The sequence below is a fragment of the Typopeltis vanoorti genome, chromosome 17 (genome assembly GCF_054136105.1).
Source record: "Typopeltis vanoorti isolate ZY-2024b chromosome 17, IOZ_Tvanoo_1.0, whole genome shotgun sequence".
Taxonomy (NCBI): Eukaryota; Metazoa; Arthropoda; class Arachnida; order Uropygi; family Thelyphonidae; genus Typopeltis; species Typopeltis vanoorti.
The window spans coordinates 35,824,001-35,849,143 of NC_143565.1; the positions used below are offsets into that span (position 1 = coordinate 35,824,001).

Genomic DNA, 25,143 nt, shown 5'->3' on the forward strand with positions numbered 1-25,143 from the left:
GGTGGGAAAGATATTTGTAGAAAATTCTAAAAGGTCTATATCTGGAAACTTCTGATGCAGTGTAAACATGAGGCAATGTTTTCAAAACTCAAAATACTGGAATTAACATTTCCCTTCCTTCTTTTTCTATTAACCTCATTTTTTCAATTCAATATATCTAAATCGGTCGCAATTTAGGATAAGTCTCTTTTTGCTTTGAGCTGTGTTTGTGGTTCCTGAAATGAAATTTCTATAATTAATCATTTTATATTGTTTCAAAATAAATTGTTCAAACATTTGATCTCCATTTCCCAAGAGGATAAATCAACTAAATAACTAATCATCTAAAGCCAGCTTTATTGCCATTAAATTTCATGTGTTGTATTTTTTTTGTTATTTTATTCAGTGTTTTTGATTGTCGCAGATTTGAGAGAGCAGATAAACAGCTTTAATAACTAATGATTTAAGGATATGTAAGTGAAATGACAATTTTGTTCTTGTATTCCTCTGGCAGCTTTTGGAGATGATAGGAAGGGTTGCATGCATGAATGAAATAAATCTAACCACAGCACTATTTAACTTTTGGTTTTGATTATCTCTGCTAGTGATTTTCAATTTGAAGTATTTCATTAGTAGCTTAGACTTTGTAATGTCTCTACTGGAATAATGCATCCTCAGCTCTGAAGTATTTACTCTTTAGAGTAAATTTACTCCTATGGAGTTCTCTTAGTTTTATTATTAGACCTCTATGGAGTCAGTGACTTATTCCACGAGGTCATCCATCACACACACACACACACACACACACACACACACACACACAGCTCATCGTACTGTTATGTCAATCATCCACAACTCTCCATGCAACCCCACTCACACCCTCCTTATACAGCCTCCAGGGATTGTCTCTTGTTCTCCACCTGTCTCTATTCTTATCTATGAAAAATATGATCTACATTAATCTGATAATAATCCCTCTTACCAACTTATGTCTCTATTATGTTCCCCTCTGTCCACTAGACGGCAATTTGCATTTCCTCAATCTGCCTTCATACTCTGCATTCTAGTGACTAGAAACTACCTTATTCAATCGTCTCTGAACTCATTTTAACATATCTTTTATCATTTTGAAAACCCAGCGACCAAATCTTTGCACAGTAATCCACATGCAGTATGATCAAACCTTATACAATGAAATCATAACATTTTTACTCCTCCATGTTAGTGTTTTCCACATTATTCTCATAATGCACTGTCCTCACAGTTGTAACAAAATGTCCCCAAAATGTGAGGTCCTTATTCACCAACACCTCTAGATCCCCCATCTCCTCCACCTTCTCTAAGGCATTCTCACTAATCTTATACTCTGCATCCCATCTGTGCTTCCCAAACTTGAAAACCTTACACTTAGCTGTGTAAAACAACCCCACTAATTTGACCATCCAGAAATGTCTATTCAAGTCCACTTGCAGGCACTACAACATCCATTGTACTCCTCATAATTCTTCCCAACTTTGAATCATCTTTTTGATATATAAATAACTGTATATCACCATTCAAGCCATTCCCAATGTCGTTTGAGGCACATCACTGGTGACTTGACTCTTCTGGGATATTGCTTCCCCATATACAACTTGTTGATATCCATCAGGTGGCCAGTCAACAATCCAGTGTACTAATCTACTATCCAACTCCATTTAGTTTAATTTAATTCTCTTATGTCACAATCTGTCAAAGGCTTTAGCAAAATCTATATATACCATTGTGTATGCTTCCCCTTTGTCCAATGCACTTGTTATAGTAAGTAAATAGATTGCTAAAACATGATCTTCCTTTAGCAAACCTATGCTGTCCATCAAAGAGAATGGTGTTGTCATCAACCTAATTCTGATCCTTGTTTTTGCTAGCATCTATAATGCCTTTACCACAACTCCAGACAAGCAGATTGGCTTGTAATTCAAAAGCCTTAGACTTTTCATTTCCTTTATGAAATGGAACAATTTACATTCTGCTTTCTCTCCAACCAATATCATCCTTCCATAATCATTCTTTCTTTTACTGGCCACTTATTTAAAAAAAAAAAAAAAAAAAAAAAAAAAAAAATCTCTAGGATTCCTTTTGGCCTGATTAGCTTACTGCTGCTCATACTACATTTTTGCTATCCTTACCAAGGGAGTTTCCTCTCTTTCTTGCTCTTTGTATTCCTCATGCAACCAATTACACCACTTGTCTTATGCATGCCTCCATATGCATATGACACCTCTTCATTCATTTCACACCCACCTTATTTGGAATGCATTCAGACATTGTCTGCCAGACAGTTCCTGAACAGGTATCATACAGCATTCATCTCCTTTCCTTCTAATTCTTCATTCCATGATATAACTGCAAGCTGCCTCCTGAGTTTGTCATAATTATCAGCTTTATTGTTCCCCATATATATATATATATATATATATATATATATCGCTTTCTCACAGAAGCCATCATATGGCTGGCCACCACTCCAATAATCACCTCATGGTCACTCACCAACTGGAGTGAGATTCAATACCTCATTTACAATAACTTCCTCTAATGAGATAATCGAATCCAAGACCCCCCCCCCCCCCGATCCCTGTGTACCCTCTTTTACATACTGCCTAAGGTAGTTGTCCCTCAAAAACTCAAGAAATTAATTCTCTTTGCCTTCAGATGCTACCTCTTCATTTCAGTCTGTATTACCATATTTAAAATCACCATAATGATCAGCTTTTTCTTATTAGCTAGACTGATTTGCCTATACATTTCATTCTCACTGCCACTGCCATCCATTTACCAGATCTATAGCAACATCCAACTAGATATTTCATTCTGTTCACCTCACAACATACTGCTTCAAAACCACTACCACTGTTCACTTCTTTTATCTCGACTTGAAATTGGAATAATTCCTCTGCTACCATCAGCAGCACTCCTCCTATCCTTCTTTCTTACCTAGCCTCATGAAGATCATATCCATCCATCTCTTTTCCTGTCAGAATGTTATTCACATCTAACCATGTCTTAATTATTCTAATAGTTTTGGGGCAAATGTACTCTGTTAATGCTACAATTTCATTTCCTTTATTTTGAATGCTTCTGGCATTTGTAAACATATACTAGCTTATTTCTAGTTCTATAACAAGCTTCTCCAACCCCACTCCTCAGATGTGACTTCTCTCCCCACTGCTCTCTTTGACTGCTTTTCTCTATCACCCCACTGATCTTACACTTCTCCTCAGACAGGTTTGTTTTTCCCACATCCTTGGTCATCTCAATCCTTTGTTGTACCGCATGCATACACTTGTGTATCCATCATCCACTTTTCTCATGCAGTCTCTCTATCTATCTATCCCAACCTCCCCTGTTTGTCTTGTTTTCCTTCTCTTATCTGTTCCTCCATGTCACCTCTTCCACCCCTTGCTTTCTCAGCTGACTCGCACCAAATCTATTTCAAAATTAGCCCATCTCTTTTATACAGCTCCATCTGCCAGCCTGGTTGGCTGAGTGGCTACCATATCCACTCTTAACCAAGAGGCTGTGGGTTTGAATTGTGCAAAAAAGGCTTGGATGTTTGTGATTGTCCTACTAACCATTTACCATATGTACAATTGTACCCTATGTCCTGGCTAAGTATGACCTTTGATGTCTTTGTGCCATTAAAAATAAATAAATGAAAAGGCCACCATCCATCAATCAAATTTATCCCACACATTCACAAAATTAATTCCTTTCCCTTCATCCATCTCCATTAGCATCACTATTACAACTTGGTAACACACTGACTGCTTTTCATACTACACTGTTATCTTTTACTTTCCTTAGCAACCTCATCCAGATTATTTGTGCCTAGTACTAACCTAGTGCTCATTTATCATCATAATCACATTCCTGACACATACCCTCAGGGGGTGTACAGGATCTTAGGATAGTACTACATGAAAAGTTCCATCATTACTAACTTCCTATCAACAATTTATATTTAAATAGCTGAAATGTTTTACTTGTTCTATAGGTTCTCCATTCAGGATACCAGTTGATGTCTTCAATGTTTCTACCTAGTTTCATTGTTTTTGTCTTTTTTAATGCTGATTTTCATACCAAATTTATTACTGCAGTTTTATTCAATTTGGTCAGAGAATTTTGCAGAGTTGGATTTATTTAGGAGTACAACATCATCTACATAAAGTAAAGAACTGACATTAACATCTCCAATTTTGATATCATGTTTATCATCTACCTTTCCACATTTCAGGTTTGTGATAGTTTTTTCTACTTCAAGTACAGATATATGCCAGATGGCATTCCTATTGAATATTTTCTATTACCATGCTGTTACTGCTTGTTTCATTTAGCAATCTTTCAAATTAATTACTCCATATTACTCTTTATCCTCAGTTTTGATGTCCCCTTTATCATCTCTAATTCCTTTTACAGTACTCTTTCCTCCATTATTGAACTTTTTCAATACCCTCTGGAATATTTTACTACCTTCCTGATATTTGTTTTCTATGTTTTTATCAAAGTCTTCCCATGACTTTTGTTTAATTAATTTTATATGTTGCTTTGCTTTCTTACATTTTTCTCTGTATTCCCTAAAAGCCCAAGCTAACTTACTTGTCAGAAACTTTTGACATACTTTCTTCTTTTCCTTGACTGCCTCTTTAACTTCCTGAGTCCACCATGGAGTTCTGATATTAATCAGAACAAATTCATATTCTATCCTTACATACAATCTCACCACATTCCTCTCTGGATGAATCAATGTTTTCTTCAGGGTTTGCCACTGAATCTCCAAGGTTTGGTTCTTGTTTTCAAACTCATTTTTTTTCTCAAATGATGTTTGTGTTTGAGTCTGTACTTCATATAGTTGTTCAACTTTGATTTGTTTCAAAACTTTCTTACACACCCTTCTTTTCAATATAATTTTATTCTGCTCAACACTAAATAGCGATCACTTCCTATTTTAAATCCTCTGTATACTCTTTTGCCCTGAACCAGTGGGAAAACATCACTGTTAACAATTACGTAGTCAATGTCACTTTTCTTATTCCTTGCACCTTCTCTCCATGTGAATTTGTGCACATTTTTATGTTGGAACATGGTGTTAGTAATAACTAGTCCATGTCCTGAGCAGAAATATAGTGGGTATTTTCCATTATTATTAGCTTTGATCTTTTCTTCAGATTTTCCCAAAACATTCTCATATGTCTAGTAATCATTTCCTACTCTGCTGTTTAGATCTGCAACAAAGACCAACTTTTCCTTTTTTCATTGTGCTAGCTGCCTATTCTAATGCTTCAAAAAATTCCTCCATTTCTTTCTTTCTTTCTTGGAAGAACCTTCTGTGAGACCATAGGTACAAATAAGTCTCATTGTCCTGTTCCTCATTCTGATATTAGCCTACATCACTACTTGATATTGTCTGCCATTCAAGAAGATTAGCTTCATATTTAGTGTTTAATACTATTGCTACTACTTCTTTTACCTGATTGTTATTTCCTGAATATAACAACTTGTATTTGTTGCTTAGAAAGATCTCACCTATTTTTTTTTTTTTTTTTGGTAATACCTATTATGCTGATCTGGTACTTATCCAATTTTGCTGGTAGTTCCATTACTTTTCCATTGATGGTTCTTATTTTGATGTGCCAATCTTGATCTCTGATGTTGAGTTGTGGTTTGTTCCAGTATCTGACTTTCACTGTTCACCCTGGTTCACTGACAAAAACAAGTTCTGATTTATCATAACTTTTATAATTGAATCCCCGTACATTATCAATAATCACTGGATGCCTACCATCTTTTGATGGCATAATCTTTCACTATTGTTTAAACTTGCAACTCCATTCACTACAACACTTTCAGTTTCATGGCTTTCAGCATTAACTTCCCCAATTTCATTTTCTCACTTCTGACAAATCTAGCATATCCTGCTCATAAACATCTGTGACTCTCTCTCTCTCACATATTGCAATCTATTTTCTCTTGACATTGAATACATAGCAGATGGGAGTGCACACACTCTCTCTCTACAAAAATCTCCCATATCCTCCCCCGCCACACACACACACACACACACACACACACACACACAACAAAGTCTTGGCCACCATTGTTCTTGTTCTCATCAACATCATGAATAACCATTTATGTATCATATGCAGTATATCAGAAAAAAATAAAATAAAGCACTAAATCACGGTCATGCACATTATCAAAAATATTATGAATTTCATATCAAAACAATGACTTATCTCTAAGCTCACATTCATGCTGTCACTCCAATACATGCTGCCTGGCTTCATGATAAACTGCATTGTAACTTTTTTTTTTCTAGAATCTTTTGACTGCATATAATACATACACTTCCATGCCAGGTATGTATAAATTTCAGGTTCATGCTGACATTTTGTGCAGCCATTCATTTTTCATTTAGTTTATATAGTGTATAAATTTTCAACTTAAATTTAGCAGCATAACTTATTTCCTTTTTGCCCATATATTTCTTTACTTACTTCATATACACTTCTTTCACTAAGTTTCAACTAAACAGTAGTTGATGATATCAGTATACTCTGTATCGTTAATGTGATGTGTAGGTATTGCAGTACTTTCAGTGTGTCCTTTAAACTTCAATTCACTGTCAATCATTATTCCAGATTTTTGAATCTCATCCATTTCCAAAGCTCATTCAAATAGTATACAGCCTTGTATCTCTACATTCCAGTGTGTAACATCTAATATGAAGGCTACAACCTTACTCATTTGTCCAAGTTAAAAGTATATTGAAATCTTCCTGAAGGAAATTAGCATCAGAAATACTCCTTATAATTCTACCAAATGTTTGTCATTTCAAAATTTTTTGTCTGACCTTCAACAGTTGAATGGGGTGTGACATGGGTGGGACGATATATAAGTAAATACAGTAATATAGCAATTTAATTAAATATACTTATTAATAAGAAATAAGGTGTTGATTACTCTAAGCTAGCCACATTCCTCACAGTTAGTCATTCATCTTAAATTACATACTTATTAAAATATTAACCCTTATCAGATTCAACGGATAATTGATTTTACTTTCCTATGCCAAAAGATACATCACTAGAACACAGGGTACCAATACCATATATTTCAGACATCTCTGAACCTATGGGTAGAATCTTGAAGTTTCACCTTGTAATCCAAAAATATTTTCTTATCAACAAAATTTCTAATCTCCTACCATCTATGAAACTTTAAACTTTCCCTTTTATGGTCTTGCACAACATACTATTGATATCAAACACAACATCCTTTGGAATGAGGCTTGCATTCTGTATAGAAGCAGTTTTAAATATGAACATCTCCTCAAAGAAGGTTGTAAAGCCCTTTTACATCAGCCTAATTCAATTCTGAATGATTTCTCCTCTCTTCTAAAATTTAGGAGATTCTCATCTTGTGTAAATATCAAAAATAATTGTTATTTATATTTAATTTTTTTTTTTTTTAAATATGATCCTTCTAGCCAGGGGTGGCTTGTCTATAGGGGTCGAGCCTCACCTATATTTGTATAACTAGCCCAATAATTGTAGTTTTAAAAAATGTTTCTTGTAATTATTATTTTTTGATCTATTTCCAACACGTTTTATTGTTTAATAAAAAAATTACTGTAGTATTTTGTGGCAATATTGTATAATGCAACTTAGTACAGTCTCTGGGGCCAACCATGCCTGGTAGAACACAGGGCACGTATGAGGCACGTGCACTAGCAATCGTGTTTGTTTACCGGGCACAACGCTTATTTTTGGGCCTGGTTAGTCTGGCCCAATCACTGCAGTTGTACGTAAATAGCACGCGATTCTTTCATTGTCTTATTATTTATTCTCATTGTTGATTTCTTTTATTGTTTTTAGTGTGTTTAATTATTGTTATTTTTTGTTATAATTTATTTTAAAGTTTACATTTTTATTACATCCATAAACAATACATTTTGACTATGAACAAAATCGATAGTTTATTGGAAAAACCTTTCTTGTTATTAAGTCTAGAAGAAAAATTGGAAATCAAAAGACTTGGTGCATACCAACCCAGAGATGTGCGTATTACTCAACAAGATGGTAAAAAAAACATTTTATATAACCTGGTTTAACAAGAAATCAAGAAATGAGTGATGAAAAAAAATCTTTGTATTGTGTTTGGTTTGGTGGCGAGAGCTTGTGGACACCCAGTGGCTGTAAAGACCTAAAACATCTTTCTGAGCGAATACAAAAACACGAATCCAGTAAAATTCATATAAACAATGCGGTGCAATTTCAAATGTTCGGTAAAATGAACTTCTTATCTTCCATTGTCCTAACAATTTTAAAAAATTAATAGTTCAATGCATCAGTGGATTCTGACTAAACATTATTGTAATAGAAATAATAACTATAAATCAATAATAGAACCCACTATATAAATATAAAAAAAATTAAGTTGTTTTTGGCCCCTGGCCGCACCTGTTTCTATTGTCACCAGCCACCACTGCTTCTAGCATATAGCAACTATTTCACTGGTTAAATAATTGTGGTATTTACCCTGTATTCTTGTCTCTTTGAATTGCTCGTTTATTCCACACATACTGATCTACTATTCATTCAGTACAAAATGTTTGTGATATTTTCTTTAAAGTTATTGTGTTTAATGCATTTCACTCTTGTTAAGATCTAAGTGGATTCATGCAGTTTGACATTCCAGAAAACTGAAATATAAAATCTGAATTGAGTAACAGACTAATTGGCAGAAAATTGTTGATAGGAAATTAGTAATAATGCAAATAGCACCATCAGTGTATCCTTTAACACCTTAGAGGGTACACATCAATAATTTGATAATTTCATTATAGAAAATGCTAAATTAATGAAGAATCCAAACTGTTATTTAAGTGAAACTGATTGCATAAATTTATTTTTTTTTACAGATAACAGTGATCTAATAGCATGTACAGTTGTGACCAAAGATGATCAGAAGATTAGAAGGTTCATGGTTATTAATAGGTTACAACTTATTCTAGTAGAACCAGATACCAAAAGATTAGGATGGGGCGTTGCAAAATTTGTTGGCTTTCTTCAGGTAACTGTGTTGAAAAATAATTTTGCAGTTAACTCTAAAAATGTTATGATTTTTCACAGTTTATAATGACTTTATAAATTAGCAATTCTCCAGTGTCTTACATGTGGTGTGTATCACCTTCCTTAATTAGGTCACCACTACTCCATAGTATTAATTTCTTGTACTATTGGGATTTTATCCTCATTCCCTTCCTTTACATGAAATGATCTAAAATTGCAAATTCTTCATTTTACACAAATTATGGACTCTACGACCATGTTATAAATAATTATTTTAATTTCCCCGACATTTCGACTTTTGAAATGTCAGGGAAATTAAAATAATTATTTATAACATGGTTGTAGAATCCATAATTTGTGTAAACTGAATGCTGATCACCATGTAACACTAAAGGAAAGGATTGCAAATTGTGAACACAAAAAGTTATTTGCCCTGTTATGTCTTTTCCCTCTCATTAGTGAGAAATTAATGTTTATTCAGAATTCACCGGCAAATAAGATATGGGAGAGGGGATCACGCATGTATGGTAGCATAGTGACTCATTAGCTAGCTGTTGATCATTTTACTTTCATTTTGTTATCATTTATCTTCTACAAATAATTTGAGTGCTATGGTAAAAGAAATCCCACCAGTTGTGAGGTTCGTGGTATGCTATGGCTTTTGTTGGTAGAAAACAGTAGTGCTGCAGAAATTTGCCAACAACTGTGTAAGATTTACAGGCCTAATGTAATGAGTGACAGTAAAGTTAGGCAATGGTGTTGTTTGTTTAAAGAAGGCCACACTGATACTAGAAAAAAGTTCATCCCCTTCATTTTCCTAATGCTCCAAAATTTTTTTTGAGCTGATTCCATTTGTTGCTGTTTATGTGCAATGGTCATCATTTTTGGAACCTATCTGGCATGCAGTTGCTTATACTCCAGCTTTTCTTTACAATTTCATGTATGACTGAGCATGATACTTCCCAGAATTCAAGAAAAGTTCCATAATTGTGAAATGACAATTCTCGCAAATTTCCGTGTTCACTCTTTCCTCAGCATCATCTGTCACCACACTTGGCTGGCAACTGTGTTCTTCGTTGTGAACATTGTTGTGCTCTTTATACAAACTACCATTGCATAACCTTACTGTCACTAATTATGTTAGGCCCATAAATCTTACACAGCGAACAAAAACCATATCACACCAAGAACCTGCAACTGGTAGAATTTTTTATCACAGCACTTAGAAATTATTTGTAGTAGACAAATGATAACAGAACAAAAGTAAAACGGTCAACAGCTAGCAAGTGAGTCACTCTGTTACAACGCATGCACGATCTCTCTTCCATATATTACTTGGCAGTAAATTCTGAATGGACCTTACTTTCTAGACATGGCTCATATGTTTGGAAAGTTTCTGTGCAAGCAGAACTGCTGTTATGAACCAGAGGTATTCAGAAATTTTGGTGGGTATTACCAGACATTGTTCATTTATGATCTCCATCAGTGTGTTCTGATATTTAAAAAAAAAAATATATATATATATATGCTTTGTGTTAAAATGATACCGATTATAGTTAGAATGCAAATGATCAAACTGATATTTAAAAAAAAAAAATATATATATATATATGCTTTGTGTTAAAATGATACCGATTATAGTTAGAATGCAAATGATCAAACTGATATTTAAAAAAAAATATATATATATATATATATGCTTTGTGTTAAAATGATACCGATTATAGTTAGAATGCAAATGATCAAACTGATATTTAAAAAAAAAATATATATATATATATATATATATGCTTTGTGTTAAAATGATACTAATTATAGTTAGAATGCAAATGATCAAACTACTAGAGATTAATCGTTCCGATAGCAAATTCTAAATTCTCATTATAACAAACAGTGTTATGACAAACAATGAAAAGTACTTACCATATTCCCATAAATATAATGTACTTATATCAAACTATCCACTGCAGTAAGCTATTCCTGGTCCCAATGAGTTTACTATTGCGAGTCAGCTGTATGGGTGTGAATCGGAAATGTGAAGCTACAATTAACGTGTAATGCACAGACCAGTGCGAGCATGTTCTTGAGCTGAAATCACCATGTTTTGCTAATTATAATACATTAAATCATTTAATTTTTACTTGGTTTTGTTTGTGCTATCTTCTGTTTTATTTATTTTCTACTAGTAACAGAAATAAAAATAAGGGTGTAAGATTAATAAACCATGTTTAAAAAAAATCCTTTTGATAATCCATTTGATTATTCAAATAGAGGTGGAACAATTTATGTATCAGTTTTGAAATTAAAAAAATTTAATCATAAAATTAGTAATTTGGGAAGTAAGCAAAATGGGAACTTAAATCAAGCATAAACATTAAAAACAAGTCACTTTGAAGTGAGTGACCTTTTGTACTTGAAGGAAAAGAACAGTGCATGAAGGAGGAAAAAGATGGTGAGTTAAGGATCTTATGAGGGAAGGAGTCATGAGAGCAAAAATAAATGCAAAACAAAAAAGGGAAAAATATTTCAGCACGTTTATGATTACCAAATCTTTATTTTCATTTATTTTTTATATCTTTTATTGAAAACATCTAAACAAACTAAATGGTTTGGAAAATGCTGTTGCTTGTATATCTTGCATGTTGCAGATCAACCAGGAGCTCATATGATCTTTCTACATTAGGCTTTTTTTTTTGCAAATCTGTCAGCATTTTCAGGAGTTCAGTTTCAATTATTTTGGTAGAATTTTCATGAAAAATTAGTATTTTTAAACTATCTTGATACTGTAAACTATTTAATTCTTCTATTATTTATTAGAATCAGTTGGGTTTTTGTCTAGTGAATCTATTTATGTATATAGCAATTTGACAATTTTATAATTATAGTATGATCTTCAGATTTAATAAAAGAAAACAGGCAATTGTTAGAACTCAGTTTTCATCTGTCTATATGCTATTGCAGTGTTTTCCAAATGATGGGTCATGAAAGCTGAATGCAGGGTCGCCTAAAAAAACTCTTGAAAACCTAGGTGTTTCGTTTTTGGGTTTTCTTTTTTTCATGAAACTCTAAAATACAAGTAAATAGCATTTAATCAAGACTAATGAATAAGTAATTTGATTAATAGACAATAAACATGCTCCGTCCATGTCACCATTTCAAGGAACATATGCTAGGACTGACTGCAGGTAAGTCTGAAGGAATATCCCCCCCCCCCCCCCAATCAACAGCAACAAAGCATGGATAAGGACCCCTTTTACAGTGAACGCAGAATCTGAGACAGAATTGCGAGATTCATATATTGAATCTATAATTGAACTGTCGTGTGATACGACACTCAAAGACATCGTCATCACAATACCACTGATGGATTTTTGGCTGTCTTGCTGTCAGGAGTACTCAGTTTTAGCAGAAAAAGCGATAGAATTTTCTAATGCATTTTGTCACAACCTATAAGTGTGAAACAGGCTTTTCAACACTGGTTTTTCTAAAAAATAAATATAGAAGCCGATTGGAAGTCAAACCAGATTTAAGAATAAAGTTATCATCTTTTCCTCCAAACCGAAGTTTCTAGTTAACAAACAACAGTATCACACTTCTCATTAATAAATTACTTGGCTTTAGTTTAATTTCTTTATATTTGTGTAAGAGTAAATGCTTCTTTATTATAATAATAATAAATGAAAACTCTATGAACATTCAGATCTGTTTTATTTTACCTATTGGCCATAAAAATTTTAGTGGGTCACGAAGATGAAGTATTAAAATAACTGGGCCATGGAAAAAAAAGTTTGGGAAACCTTGTGCTATTGAATGTTATTGAAAACTTACTTTCTCTTCGATATAGCCAGAAAAAATAAATAACATTTAAAATTAATTACTAAATAAAGAGCCATAAGGCTTAATTTTGGCATTGTAAAATTGCATAGGCAAAGTGGATATGAAATCCAACATTATTTTGAAGCTGAATGTTTGTAGAACCTATGAAAGTTTCGTAAGTTGAACTGAGAGAGCTTATAAGAATATAATCCTCGGCATCCCTGAGTTGCCTTAACTTGGACTACTTAGAAGATATGAGCACTGCCCAAGCATCAATATATTCACCTTTTATTAGTCCCTGAGGTTTCTTAAGGTTTAGTCTCTGATAATCAACCAGTTCGAAAAAGCTGTCAGGTCAGTGAAACCTTTATCAAATGGACTAATAAAAGATGAATATATGGATGCTTGGGCAGTGCTCCTGTCTTCTAAGTAGTTCATGCTAAGGCAACTCAGGGATGCCAAGGATTGTATTCTTGTAAGCTCTCAGGTCAACTTATGAAACTTTCATAGTTTCTACAAACATTCAGCTTTGAAATAATGTTAGATTTAATATCCACTTTGCCTATTCACTTTTATGCACCGGCTGAGCATTCACTTACGAAAAATACTTCTCTGACATATCAATTTCTTTAGTACTAAACGAGAGTTTTTCCTCTCTTGAGGTTTATGCCTGCTATCTGAAGAGAACCAACCAGTTTGAAACAGCTGCCAGGTCACTGAGTCCTTTATCAAATGGACTAATAAAAAGTGAATATATGGATGCTTTGGTAGCGCTCATGTCTTCTAAGTAGTCCAAATGTTACAGAAACAAGTGGCTTTCATTTGTAAGCCACAAAATTTTGAAAAGAATCATACTTGAATAACTCTAAAATGAATGTTATGTAAAAGTTTGAAAAACAAGAACCAGACCTTAGGACTCAGAGAAGCAGCTTGTGAAGTTGTCTGCAAAGATAAAATAAAAATTCTATGGTAAACATAGAAAGTTCAAAGAAGCCATACATGAAAAGAAGTCATAAAAAGTTCATGACTAGTAAGTCATCATGTGGGCTTAGGGTATGCTAAAAACGAGAGCCATGGTTGAAAGTAGCAAAATGGAAGTCATGAAAAAAAAAAGATAAGGTGTTGTGATGGTACAAAATAATCAGGCCAGTTTCTAGCTGGGGCATAATCATTTAAGCTATAGAAAATGGTAAACATTGCACATAGATGGTAACTTTTGGAAGGAAATTTGGAGAGTAAACAGATGGTGTCAATGGTAGAAATATAGAAAACAGATCAGAGAAATACCTGGCTTTAGTAATATTCAAGAATGTGTAAGCCAAGTTAAGTTTGTGGCAAGTTTAAAGACAATATGGTAACTTAAATAGGAAGTTAGATGAAAATTAGCAAAATAAAGAGATTTATTTCAAATCACTTAATTTTAAATTTGGGCCTTAATTGTCATCTTATTTTATTATAACTGCCTACTAGGTGTCATCTGGCACATGGCTCAGCTCTGTAAATAGAATTAAAATTTTTTGTTGTAGCTTCAATCTGTGATTATCCTGATGACCAGTTAATTTCTAGTTGAAATATTTACAGTAATAGAATTACTATATTCTTGTGAATACATGGGTCTAATAAACAATAGAAAAAATAATTATTGGAAGCAAAAAAATGGAAGTCAAAGTAATAGCCTGTCCATGAAAACTAAAAAGTCTTGGATGTCATGTGGAAAAACAACAAATGAACTAAATTATAAAAAAGGTATTTATTAATTAGCTTATATTTCACTGGATTTCAAACCAGCATTTTCGCAGCACACTACATGTTAGTTAACACTTGACAATGACTAAGTGAAACAATTCAAATTGTAACAGACAAAAGATCTAGTTCTTATTGTTTCACTTACTCATTGTCAAGTGGTAACTGGAATGTAGTGTGCTCTGAGTATGGTGGTTTGACATCCAGTGAAATATAAGCCAGTTAATAAACATCTTTTTTAATATAGTTCATTTGGTATTGTAATACCATTCCAGAAATAAGTTATGAATGGATGATTTGTGTTATATCATTGATTATGGCAGATACTTCTGCATCTCTTCCATCCTGGATAGTTAGAAAACAGAAGCCAAATAGAGTTGTGAATAATTGGAGTTGTAAAAATAACCTAGGCAGCAGACTTTCACTGTTTGGACAGTTGGAATGCCCTATGCTTTGCAGCTGTTCAAAACCATCTTGAGAAAGAGGCCTTAGTAATTTGCAGAATTTTGAAAGTGGTAAAGACATCAGACAAATGTTACTGAATAGTGCCTCCATAGTGCAATTGGAAGAAAAGGTACATTGCACCCTTTGGTTGGAAAAGACGAATTAAGTTCTTGTTGCAATGAGAGGAATCTTTATACAGGTTTTTTTAATCGAAGGTGAGTTAGCCGATCTCATACAGATGTTTTTTTTTTTTTTTTCTCCCAGAAACTCAGGTTTTTTAATCCCACATAGAGGCAAATTGGCCTTGAGAACACACAGTTGACAGACAAAAAATACTAGTGGTAGTGGTGGGTAGTAGATGCCACTGTGTGTCATCTACTACTGCTACTACTATCATCACAGTAGGTGATGATAGTAGTAGCATAGTAGCAGTTCTGTATAGTTGGCAGATTAAATGGTGGAGACAGAGTGGTAGAGTGCCCTCTCTCAATGAGTCCTTGGAGGTCACATAATAATAATAGTGTAAGGAAATCTGAATCCAGAAGATTTTAAAAATGGAAGATTGTAGACATGGTACATTCTTCACCTAAGCATGAATAGGAGCTTCTGTAGCTCAGTTGATAATGATGATTGGTTTGGATCTTGTCTAAGATGTGAGGTAGTTAGTTTCATATAGAGGTGACAGGGTTTTTTTACTCTACAGACAGCAGAGAATACAATGCAGTTCAGAGACAGACTTTTCAGATATGATCAACCATCCTATTTTAGTATTAAATAAGTTTGACACATCATTGAGACAAGGTGTCATTAACACCTTGAAGGAAAATGAGAAAAATGGTGGGAAAAAAAGATCCAGAGGAACATGAGCATATATGTGAGAGTTGATGTAGGTAGAAATGCTTTATAAGAATGTCATGTAAGAGCAGATCAAATCAAAGAATCAGATTTCTGCTCTCTCAAATTAGTTAATTGGCTTTGCCTTGTTCTGTTCAATTTCTATATTTAATATACTATCTTCATTAAAAGAATATGTAAATAGCCAAAACATTTTACTTTTACCGTCTGAAAAATAGACCAATTCTGAAGGAAATTGCTAATCAGAAACTCGTAATTAAAAACTGTCCTGTCTTATTACCATAAAGAAAGATCCTACTTCACCCTTTACATTTTGATAATGTTTAGATTTGGTTATCTTGGCATAAACATATTACCTATGCCCTCCTAAGCCTCTAAAAAACTTGGTATTCTTTTTCATTCAGACACTACTCTTCTAATTGACTTTCAAACACTTTATAAATCCCAAATTCATTTCTCACATTTGGAATGGTGCACTCAAAACTTCCCTAAGAATTCTTCATTGTGTACAGAAGAGAATAATCTGTCTGATAGCTTATCCCCTCTCTTACACTCTCCAGTCACTTTGTTATAGGTATTTTTTGTGTACATTATTCCTTTTTTTAATAGGTACTGTCCTACTAAAACTATCCACTTTCATGGGTGCTGCTGTATTGCACTGGGCAATTCCTCTGCTTTTCTTTAATCACATGAAAACATAAGCAGCCATTGGTCAGCATCTGTTGTGTTACAGTTCTACTTAAAACATTCTGACTGATTTCTCATCTTCATACTTCATTTCATCTTCCTCTGTTCTTTGGAGCAGCAATCGTCATGTTTGTTTGTACCAGTGGGTAGAACTTCCAACTTTTCAAGAAACTTGTTAGATCCTTTCTCATTAACCACTTGCCCAAATGTGCCACTGTTGTTTTATAGGTCTTGTGACCTCTCTTCTGTGGCACAGATGAAAAAAAATAATAATAATAATAATAACGGTTCTTACTTGCTATAATATGATACATCCCTAGAGGTTATACATTATAAATTGATAAGTACATTAAAATTTTTTAACTGTATAACATCAGTTAATTTTAGCTGTAAAAAATGATTTGCATTGTTTGAATCTTTGAGTAAGTTATTTTTTTTTGAAAATTTAAAAATGGAAAAGGAAAGTTTCTGAGCCTTTCTTTAAAGAGAAGCAAGTGTATTGCCAGACATTATTATTATTATTTTGACACCTCCAGGGAGTCCAAAGACTTGTCGAGGGAGAGTGTGCCGACAGCATCGAACGATTGGTCCTCTTCTAACTACTAACCGCGCTCAAACTTACTTAACTGAACCATTAGTAGCAGAGGCTCTACCAATCGACCAGCCTTTCATGCTTTCTTCCAACCTGTAACTTAGCTTTTGACACATTTTTCCAGTTGAGCCTTCATAGCTCAGCCAGTTTTGATAATGCTCTTTGGTTGGAAAGACCTGAATTCAAATTTCATCAAGGATATGAAGAATAGCTTTTCAACTAAAGTGTGAGTTAACCCGTCTTGTACTGAGGTGGCAGGGTTTTCTATCCCAGAAACTTGAGTTTTTCATCCTACAAAACTGGAAAAAAGAACATGCAATTGACAGCATAATACACTATGCAGGTAGATTTGCCACCCCTATTGGAGCATTAATTAGGTTATCAAGAAGTTAATGTTACCTTGCCATGATAGACCATTTAGCGTAACACAAGGCAAGATGGGACATTTTCCAGTATCTCTGGTGTAATTGTGACCACAGTGTTACTGATTTTGTTTTAACCTCAGTGAAGTCACTTATATGTACATTTTATCCTGACAAATTATCTTTAGACAAATCCTTGGACTTTATCTTAGACAAATACACATTATCCTTCTTATAAGCCTAAAAAAAAAAAAAAAAAAAAAAAAAAAAAAAAAAAAAAAAAAAAAAAAAAGCACTACAAAATGACTAGGGAATTTAGTCTATTTCTACTTAGCCAACTTTTGAGGAAATGTGCATCCAAAGTTTGTTTTACACGGTTTCTAAAATGCAGGGACACCTCAATTAACCAAAAAATAATGTCGGGACATCCTTCATAATTGTGGAAGAATGCAGTAAAATAAAAAATACTATTTACTGTTTTCTATATAAAGAAACAGACCCACTACTCTGTATTGGTAAGTAGACAGAAGAAATTCATTTGAGAATCCTCATGTCTAATACTAGATATTCATTGGGTAAACTTGAAGCCCAAATTTTAAATTGCGCCTACTTATATTTTCTAAAATGTGGAATGTTGCTTCATTCCAAAATGCAACTGTTGAGGAAATTATCCTGATCTTCTGTCTGTGCACGTAGTTTGTAGGTATGCTTGAGGAATCCAAGCCATACCCTCCAACATCTCCTCTCCAAAATACTGAGTATACTCCCAGTAAGCTAACATGACTGGTAAAGCATGGCAGCTAATCACTTGATATGGGAGGTTATTTATTTGATTATAGAAGGATGTTTAGAACTCTGGACTTAAATTATTATGAACTGCTAATGATCTCTCTCTCTCTCTGTCTCCCTCCTGCAGAAATGCAAAATATTAGTTCTCTTTTCCCAAATCTGGCAAAAATCTTAAAGAAATAAAACATCAAGACTTTTTGCACAACTTTACCCAAACTCCAGTCATTTTTAAGCTGTATGAAAGAGAAACATCACAATCTTCAGTTTCCAGGTGTCTACAGAATTGTTTGTGAATACAGTAAACCATATTATGGTCAGACTGAAAATTCAATCCTTCTCCACTTAGAACTCCAGAGAGACATTTCTTGCAACAGAATTCGGGCCAGTGCCTTGTCCAGCCATGTATTGTTTTCTGCAAACACCAGTGATGGTCTCCAGCATCAAATACACTGGGATTTAACAACCAACGTTCACAGATGTTATGGTGAACGAGAGAGACAAATTCTGGAATTGAAAGAAATAGCTCTTGATGCCTCCTACATGAATCTAAGTTATAGTTTGCCAGACTCTCACAGTTCTGCCATTCAATATTGGTGCACACGTGATTTCACACACACACATGTGCGTAATGCTTCAACTAGAACTCAGTCTCTCATTTAAACTTTAATTACAGTTAATTGTCATGTTCTGCTGTATTAGAAATGCAATGCTTTTATGGTCTTTCTCTTTTGATATATTTTTATGCTGTTACACCTGACAAAGTCGGCTTTCCAATGAAACTAGTCGTGTGATCTATTAAAGTTTTGATTTTAAAACCTTCTGCGTTCAGTCATTAAATATTTAACAATATGATAACAAACCGAGTAAACTAGCATTCTAGTAATATATATATATATATTGTATTTTAATTTATTTTTTACATAGTTGAGAGCCCTGCTCTAAAGACCAAATATGGATCTTTTTCAAGCCACTTCAGACCTCCAATAAGCAGAGCAGTAGTCTCACACCAGGTGATGAAATTCATCTTCTACCTAAAGACAATCTCAAACATCCATGCCTACGGCAGGATTCAAACCCATAGCTTGTTGGCTGAAGAGTGGGTATGCTAACCACTTGGCCAACAAGGCCGTCTGGTCTTTAGAGCAGGTTTCTAACCCTTGGCTCACCGATGATACTAATATCTATATACTACAGCTGTACTATGAAAAGCTATAAGAGGCTTATAGCTTTTCATGGGTGGGATTCATCTAACAAATCATTCCTTTTGCATTTCTGCAGGAAGATGGGGGAGGGGAGAGAGATCATTAGCAGTTCATAATATTTAAGTCTACAAATGAAATGCAATGCTTTTATGGTCTTTCTGTTGTTTATATATTTTTATGCTGTCACACCTGACGAAGTCACTTTCCAACAAAACTAGTCATGTGATCTATTAAAGTTTTGATTTTAAAATCCTCAGCATTCAGCCATTAAATATTTAACAATATATATATATATATATATATATATATATGAAATCGATAAAAATAGAAAAAAATCCTTAGTCCATCCACAGTACAAAATGCACTATAGGTTTGCAAATAATCTTTCGTAGGCAGAAGCAAGATAAAAAAAAATTTTTTTTTTTTAAATGAAATCTACGATATAGAGAAGATTTACCTGTGAGGCATTTCAGCGAAGAAGTGAGATACTTTGACAAGTTGTATGTTGGTAAGTCTTTACCTTTTGTATAGGTCTTAAAGGAGTATCTTCCTTGAAAACATACTTTTTTTGTATGTTTTGAGCTATTTAAGGCTTCTAGTAAACATGGAAGTGATCTGACAGTGGGAGTTAAGCCATTGCTTTAATCATTGGCTGAATGAAAGAATGTTTTCTTCTGATTTTGCCATATAAATTTCCAAAGTTTGGTTCTTGTTTTCAAACTCTTCACTTTTCCCCAGTAATATTTTTATATTTGAGTTAACTGTTTATATCTGAAAGGTGCTTGACTTTGATTGCTTTTAAAGCTTTTGTATTTTCTTTTCAATATGGTAATGATTTTATCTTGCTCAAAATAGTGATAATTTCTTATTTCATATATCCCTAGTGTAATCATGAATCTGTATGGCAATTTCACTGTCGTGTGTTGGGGGGGGTGAACTTACCAACATCTTAGTGGAATGTGCAGGTTAGTTCATCTAGTCAGTTTTTGTAATTTTTTTTATTTGTCCTACCTTTTTCCCAAAATATTCCTTTTAATATGTGGTTTGTTTTTCAGGAATCAAATTATTTCCTCCCAAATAAGTAGAATTCATTTTTACTTCTTTGCTACTGGTAGGGGTGTGACAATAAGTATCAGTAGGTTTAAAAATTGACTCCATTCAAGAAATTTTAGTGTTGCTACTCTGTCCTTTCCTTGATTACTGTTGCCCACATAAATCATCTTATATTTTAGGATTTCACTTGTTTTAGTCTTCTTTTCTCATTAACTCCACTTACTGATATATATGATATAATCTCACATGGTTTCTCTGATTTCTGAAATACAGAGATTATATATTTTTTTTTCCAGTGATATGTATGTTGATGGTGTCTGTCTTGAATTCTGTTGAAATTGTTCCTATACTTAACTAAATACTATCCTGGTTCCCTGATATATAAGTCTTGTTTAATCAAGTGATGTTACATGATATTTTATTGTGGTATTAAAGTATTTTCTGTACTGCTTTAATACCACAATAAAATATTGTGGTATTAAAGTTTGACTTGGACTGGCAAGTTCCAAATTGCCAGTCCATGCTGTTCAGCATCTAAGTGAATATCTGCTAATAAGATGCACAGGAATATTCTTTTGTAAATATTTCATCACTTATCTTATTGAATCATGTATTGGTAGTAATTTTTTTATTTCAGTAACATAAGTCTGTAAGGATTTCTTGTTATATAATGCGTAATTTCTTGTAAGTGCAGTTCATAAACCTTATTTGCTGTTTTATCTATTAAAGGATATTGAAGTGACAGGCGATAAGGATGACAGTCGATGCTTACATATAACTGTACATCGGCAAGCTAGTGCTGCAGCAGCCAACAATCGTACCCCTCTTCTTGCAGCTAGATTTTTATTTGATGATCATATTCGTTGCATGGCTGCTAAGCAGAGGTTAACTAAAAGACGCATTGAAGCAAGACAAAGGAAGATGCATCAGATTGCTCGTCTTCTAGATCTTCCTGAGCACATTCATCCATGCCCTTCACCACTTAGATATGGACTGCATGCAGTGAGAGATAGTGAGCATTCTTCTGGTGGGTTTCTTTAATAACTTCATGCATGAATGAAAAGTTTACTTTTATCATGATAGATGTATTCACATCTCATTAAAAAAAGAAAAAAAAACCTCATGTACAAAGCTGAGTCAGGTACTGAAAAAATCAGAAAGTCGGATGCAGTTTAGAAGCAGCTACTTTACAGGTAGTTTTATTTATTGGCTGCATTTTTATTAGCTAGCATTTCAGAGAGGAAGTTGCATTTTCAACAGTTAAAATAATTTCAGCCAACTAGCAACTTCTAAATTGCAGCTGCCCTCCTGCTTTTTCACTGCTTTTGTTTTTTTAAGATGTAGATCAGTTGAAGAATAACTAGTTAAATCACTTAAAATTGTGTATTATTATTGTTACTTGACACCTCCAGGGAGTTCCAGATTCATTGAGGGAGGGCACCTACTCTACAACTCTCCATCTCCACCACAATACACCAACGGCATCTACTACCCACCACTAGTATTTTCACAGATAATCATAAACATCCATGTCCACCCCTTGGATTCAAACCTACAGCCTTTTGTCTGGAGAGTGAATATGCTAACCACTCAACCAACCAGGCCAGCCATTTATCTGCATAATTTTACTTCTACCTTTTTCATAACCTCGCCTTCCATTTGTGTCAAAATTGTTAGGGAACTTTACAATATTTGGTCAAACAGTTGAACAATGCTACTTATAGATGTATCTATGCAGGAAAGTCCCTCCACCACATAAATCCTCTTCTCCCTCCATTTTAATCCATTTAGACTGAATTCCCTAGTGAATCTTAGGCAATATAAAAAATAAGTTGACGCTTACTGTAGCAAACTTGTAAGGACTACATGAATAATTTAGCACAGTGAATTTCTTTTAGTATGGTGCAATACAAAAGGATCTGAATTTGGTTGCAACTTATTTTAGTGGTGTTTGCTATAGTGAGACTTGACTATATTCCATATATATATTCAAAAATAGTTAAACAGTGGAATCTGAATCTGCAAGGAACCCTGCATGGCCCATCCCTTCATTTTACTCTGATTTGTACTAAAAGTTTCAGTAGAGCATAATCCACATAAAGAACTATATTTAATGCTGTGTCAAAATCAGTCAAACAATGCAACTTTGCATTTTTGATGGGACTTTGTCACCTGATAGTAGAAGTGTCAGGTGACAAAGTCCCATCCCCACACACATCCTTTTAATTTTAATCATGTACTAAAAATAATTTTCAACTTAAAAATAACTTCACTTTCCTTCTGATGTTTTAGCTCAATAATCTATCACAGCCAAGTAACTTGGTCATGTTAGGTTATTTAGGCATCTGCTATGTCTGTCGATGCTCACATTCTCAAATCGATTTTTGTTTTATGGGATGAACAATTTGAGCTCCTAGGAGGAGAAAACCCCTGTCACTTGCATATGAAACCAACTAACTTGCATTTATTTGAAAAGCCCTTATGACAACACATTAGATGAGATTTAAACCTAGATCTTTTTCCATTCAAAGCATTTTGTCATTACCTGAGAGCTATGGAGACTTGAGAAAAATATATTCCAAATTTGGAATATATTTTTCTCAAAATCAGGGTGCAGCAATAAGACTTAAGATACTTGTATGAAGGATAGAAAAGGGTTTTTCACTGAAAGTACACTTAGTGATCTAGCTTTATTATTATTAAATGGACTTTTATTATCATCATGGACCTCCTAGGTGTCAAAGGACTCATCAAAAGGGGCAATAGATCCTGCATGCCAGATGTCATACTTTCTCTTAAACTCATTCACACTGGATGCACTCACTAATTGAATAGGCAAAAATTGTTCTACTCACTCACTCACTGATTTGTAAGAAAAGAAATCTAGATTTCATCCTCCTTTCTTACCTGCACACAAAATTAACTTCCACAGATTTCCTCCTGGTCCTCTCTCTACTTCCATGTGATGAAAAATTTCATCAATTGATAACCTATAACACCCTTTCATAAGTTTAGACTTCTACCATATCATCCTCTTTCTCCTATTTACCAGTGTCTGTAGTCCACATACTCTCAATCTGTTCTCATAATCTACATTTCATAATCCGATATCGTCTGTGTGTTACTTTTCTTTGGAATTTTTTCCTGAGCTACTTTATCCAGGAAACCAAATCTATGCATGATGGTCAGGATGTGATCATACCAAGGTCTTGTAAAGAGGCAAAACAATTACTTTTCCTTACTTGCCAGTGTTTATTTCAACATTGCAGTTATCCTCTGAGTTGTTTTTGCAATGTAACCTTTCAACTTCAGTTTCATATCAATTATAACTGAAGGATCCCTAGCCTCTCCAATTTTTTGCAACACAATTCTGCCAATTGTGTTTGGAAAACATTCCCTGATAATATGTCACTGGAAATATCATGTGAAAGGCAGAGCTTTACACTTACTAACATTCAATTGACAGCCATTATCATTTGTTCCATTTAAATCATTGTGTAAGCATTGTATATTAGTAGCATCTCTGATTTCCCTGCCTGTCTTTGCATCAATCAGCAAACAGTTGTACATCTGTCAAGTCCTTTCCAATATCATTAATGTATAGATTGACCAATAGTGGTTTGAGGACTGATCCCTAAGGAACACTATTGGTCACCTTAAATTGGATATATTCACACCTGCAATATACCACTTTCTTTGATACCTGTTCATCAACCACCCATTTATCCAAGTTAATAGTTTATATTCCAATTCCATAGTCTCCAATTTTTGCAACAGCCTTTTGTGTGGTATATCAATGCCTTTGCAAAGGCAAAAAGTATCGTCATGTATCCATACCCTCTATCCAACTCAGCCATAACATAATTATAAAATATGAGGAAATTGCTAAAACATGATCTTCCATTAGTAAACCCACGGTGTTCTTTGCAAAGTATAGCTTGTATGTTAACTCATTTCCTTATGCAAGTTCTTACCAGTTTCTCTAAAATCTTCTTCACTCTCCAGAGATACTGATAGGTCAGTAGCTAGATACATTGGTTTTTGCATCATCCTTGTACAACAGAATTATCATACATTTTTTTCATTCCTGTGGGATCTTTACTTTGCTGAGATTCAAGTTACACAACCATTTCAGCTGAACATTCCTTTGGTGCACATGCTGATATCCCATTTGGTTCTATTGATGAATTGATATCCAGAATATGCAACAGCATTTGAACTTCATTCTTATACATCCCTATCTTTTCACTGTATAGTGGTAGCATCATGCACCTTATTACTTACGCTTGGTTGATAAGTCTTAGCGAAGGGAAAACTCATATCTGAAATACTGCATTTGCTTCTGACAGTATTGTCTGCATTCATTAAAGTTATTCTACCATATTAATTTTTTCTTTTACTTGCAGCATAGTGATAAAATTGTTTTGGGTTGCCCTATGCCTACACAGCCAATTTCTTTTCATACTCTGATTTGTACAATACCCCCATAAAAAATTAGCCCCCCC

General features: G+C 34.0%; 1 protein-coding gene across 3 annotated transcripts in view; it reads left to right on the forward strand.

The window, feature by feature from the left end:
* The window catches only part of ema (C-type lectin domain containing ema), a 335,572-nt gene that overhangs the window by 246,513 nt on the left and 63,916 nt on the right, over positions 1-25,143 (forward strand). For all 3 annotated transcript variants that reach the window (XM_090407474.1, XM_090407476.1, XM_090407475.1), the window contains exons 20-21: positions 8,945-9,096; positions 21,368-21,665. In XM_090407474.1, the coding sequence (XP_090263600.1) occupies positions 8,945-9,096; positions 21,368-21,665 (450 nt within the window). The remainder of the gene's footprint in view (positions 1-8,944; positions 9,097-21,367; positions 21,666-25,143) is intronic.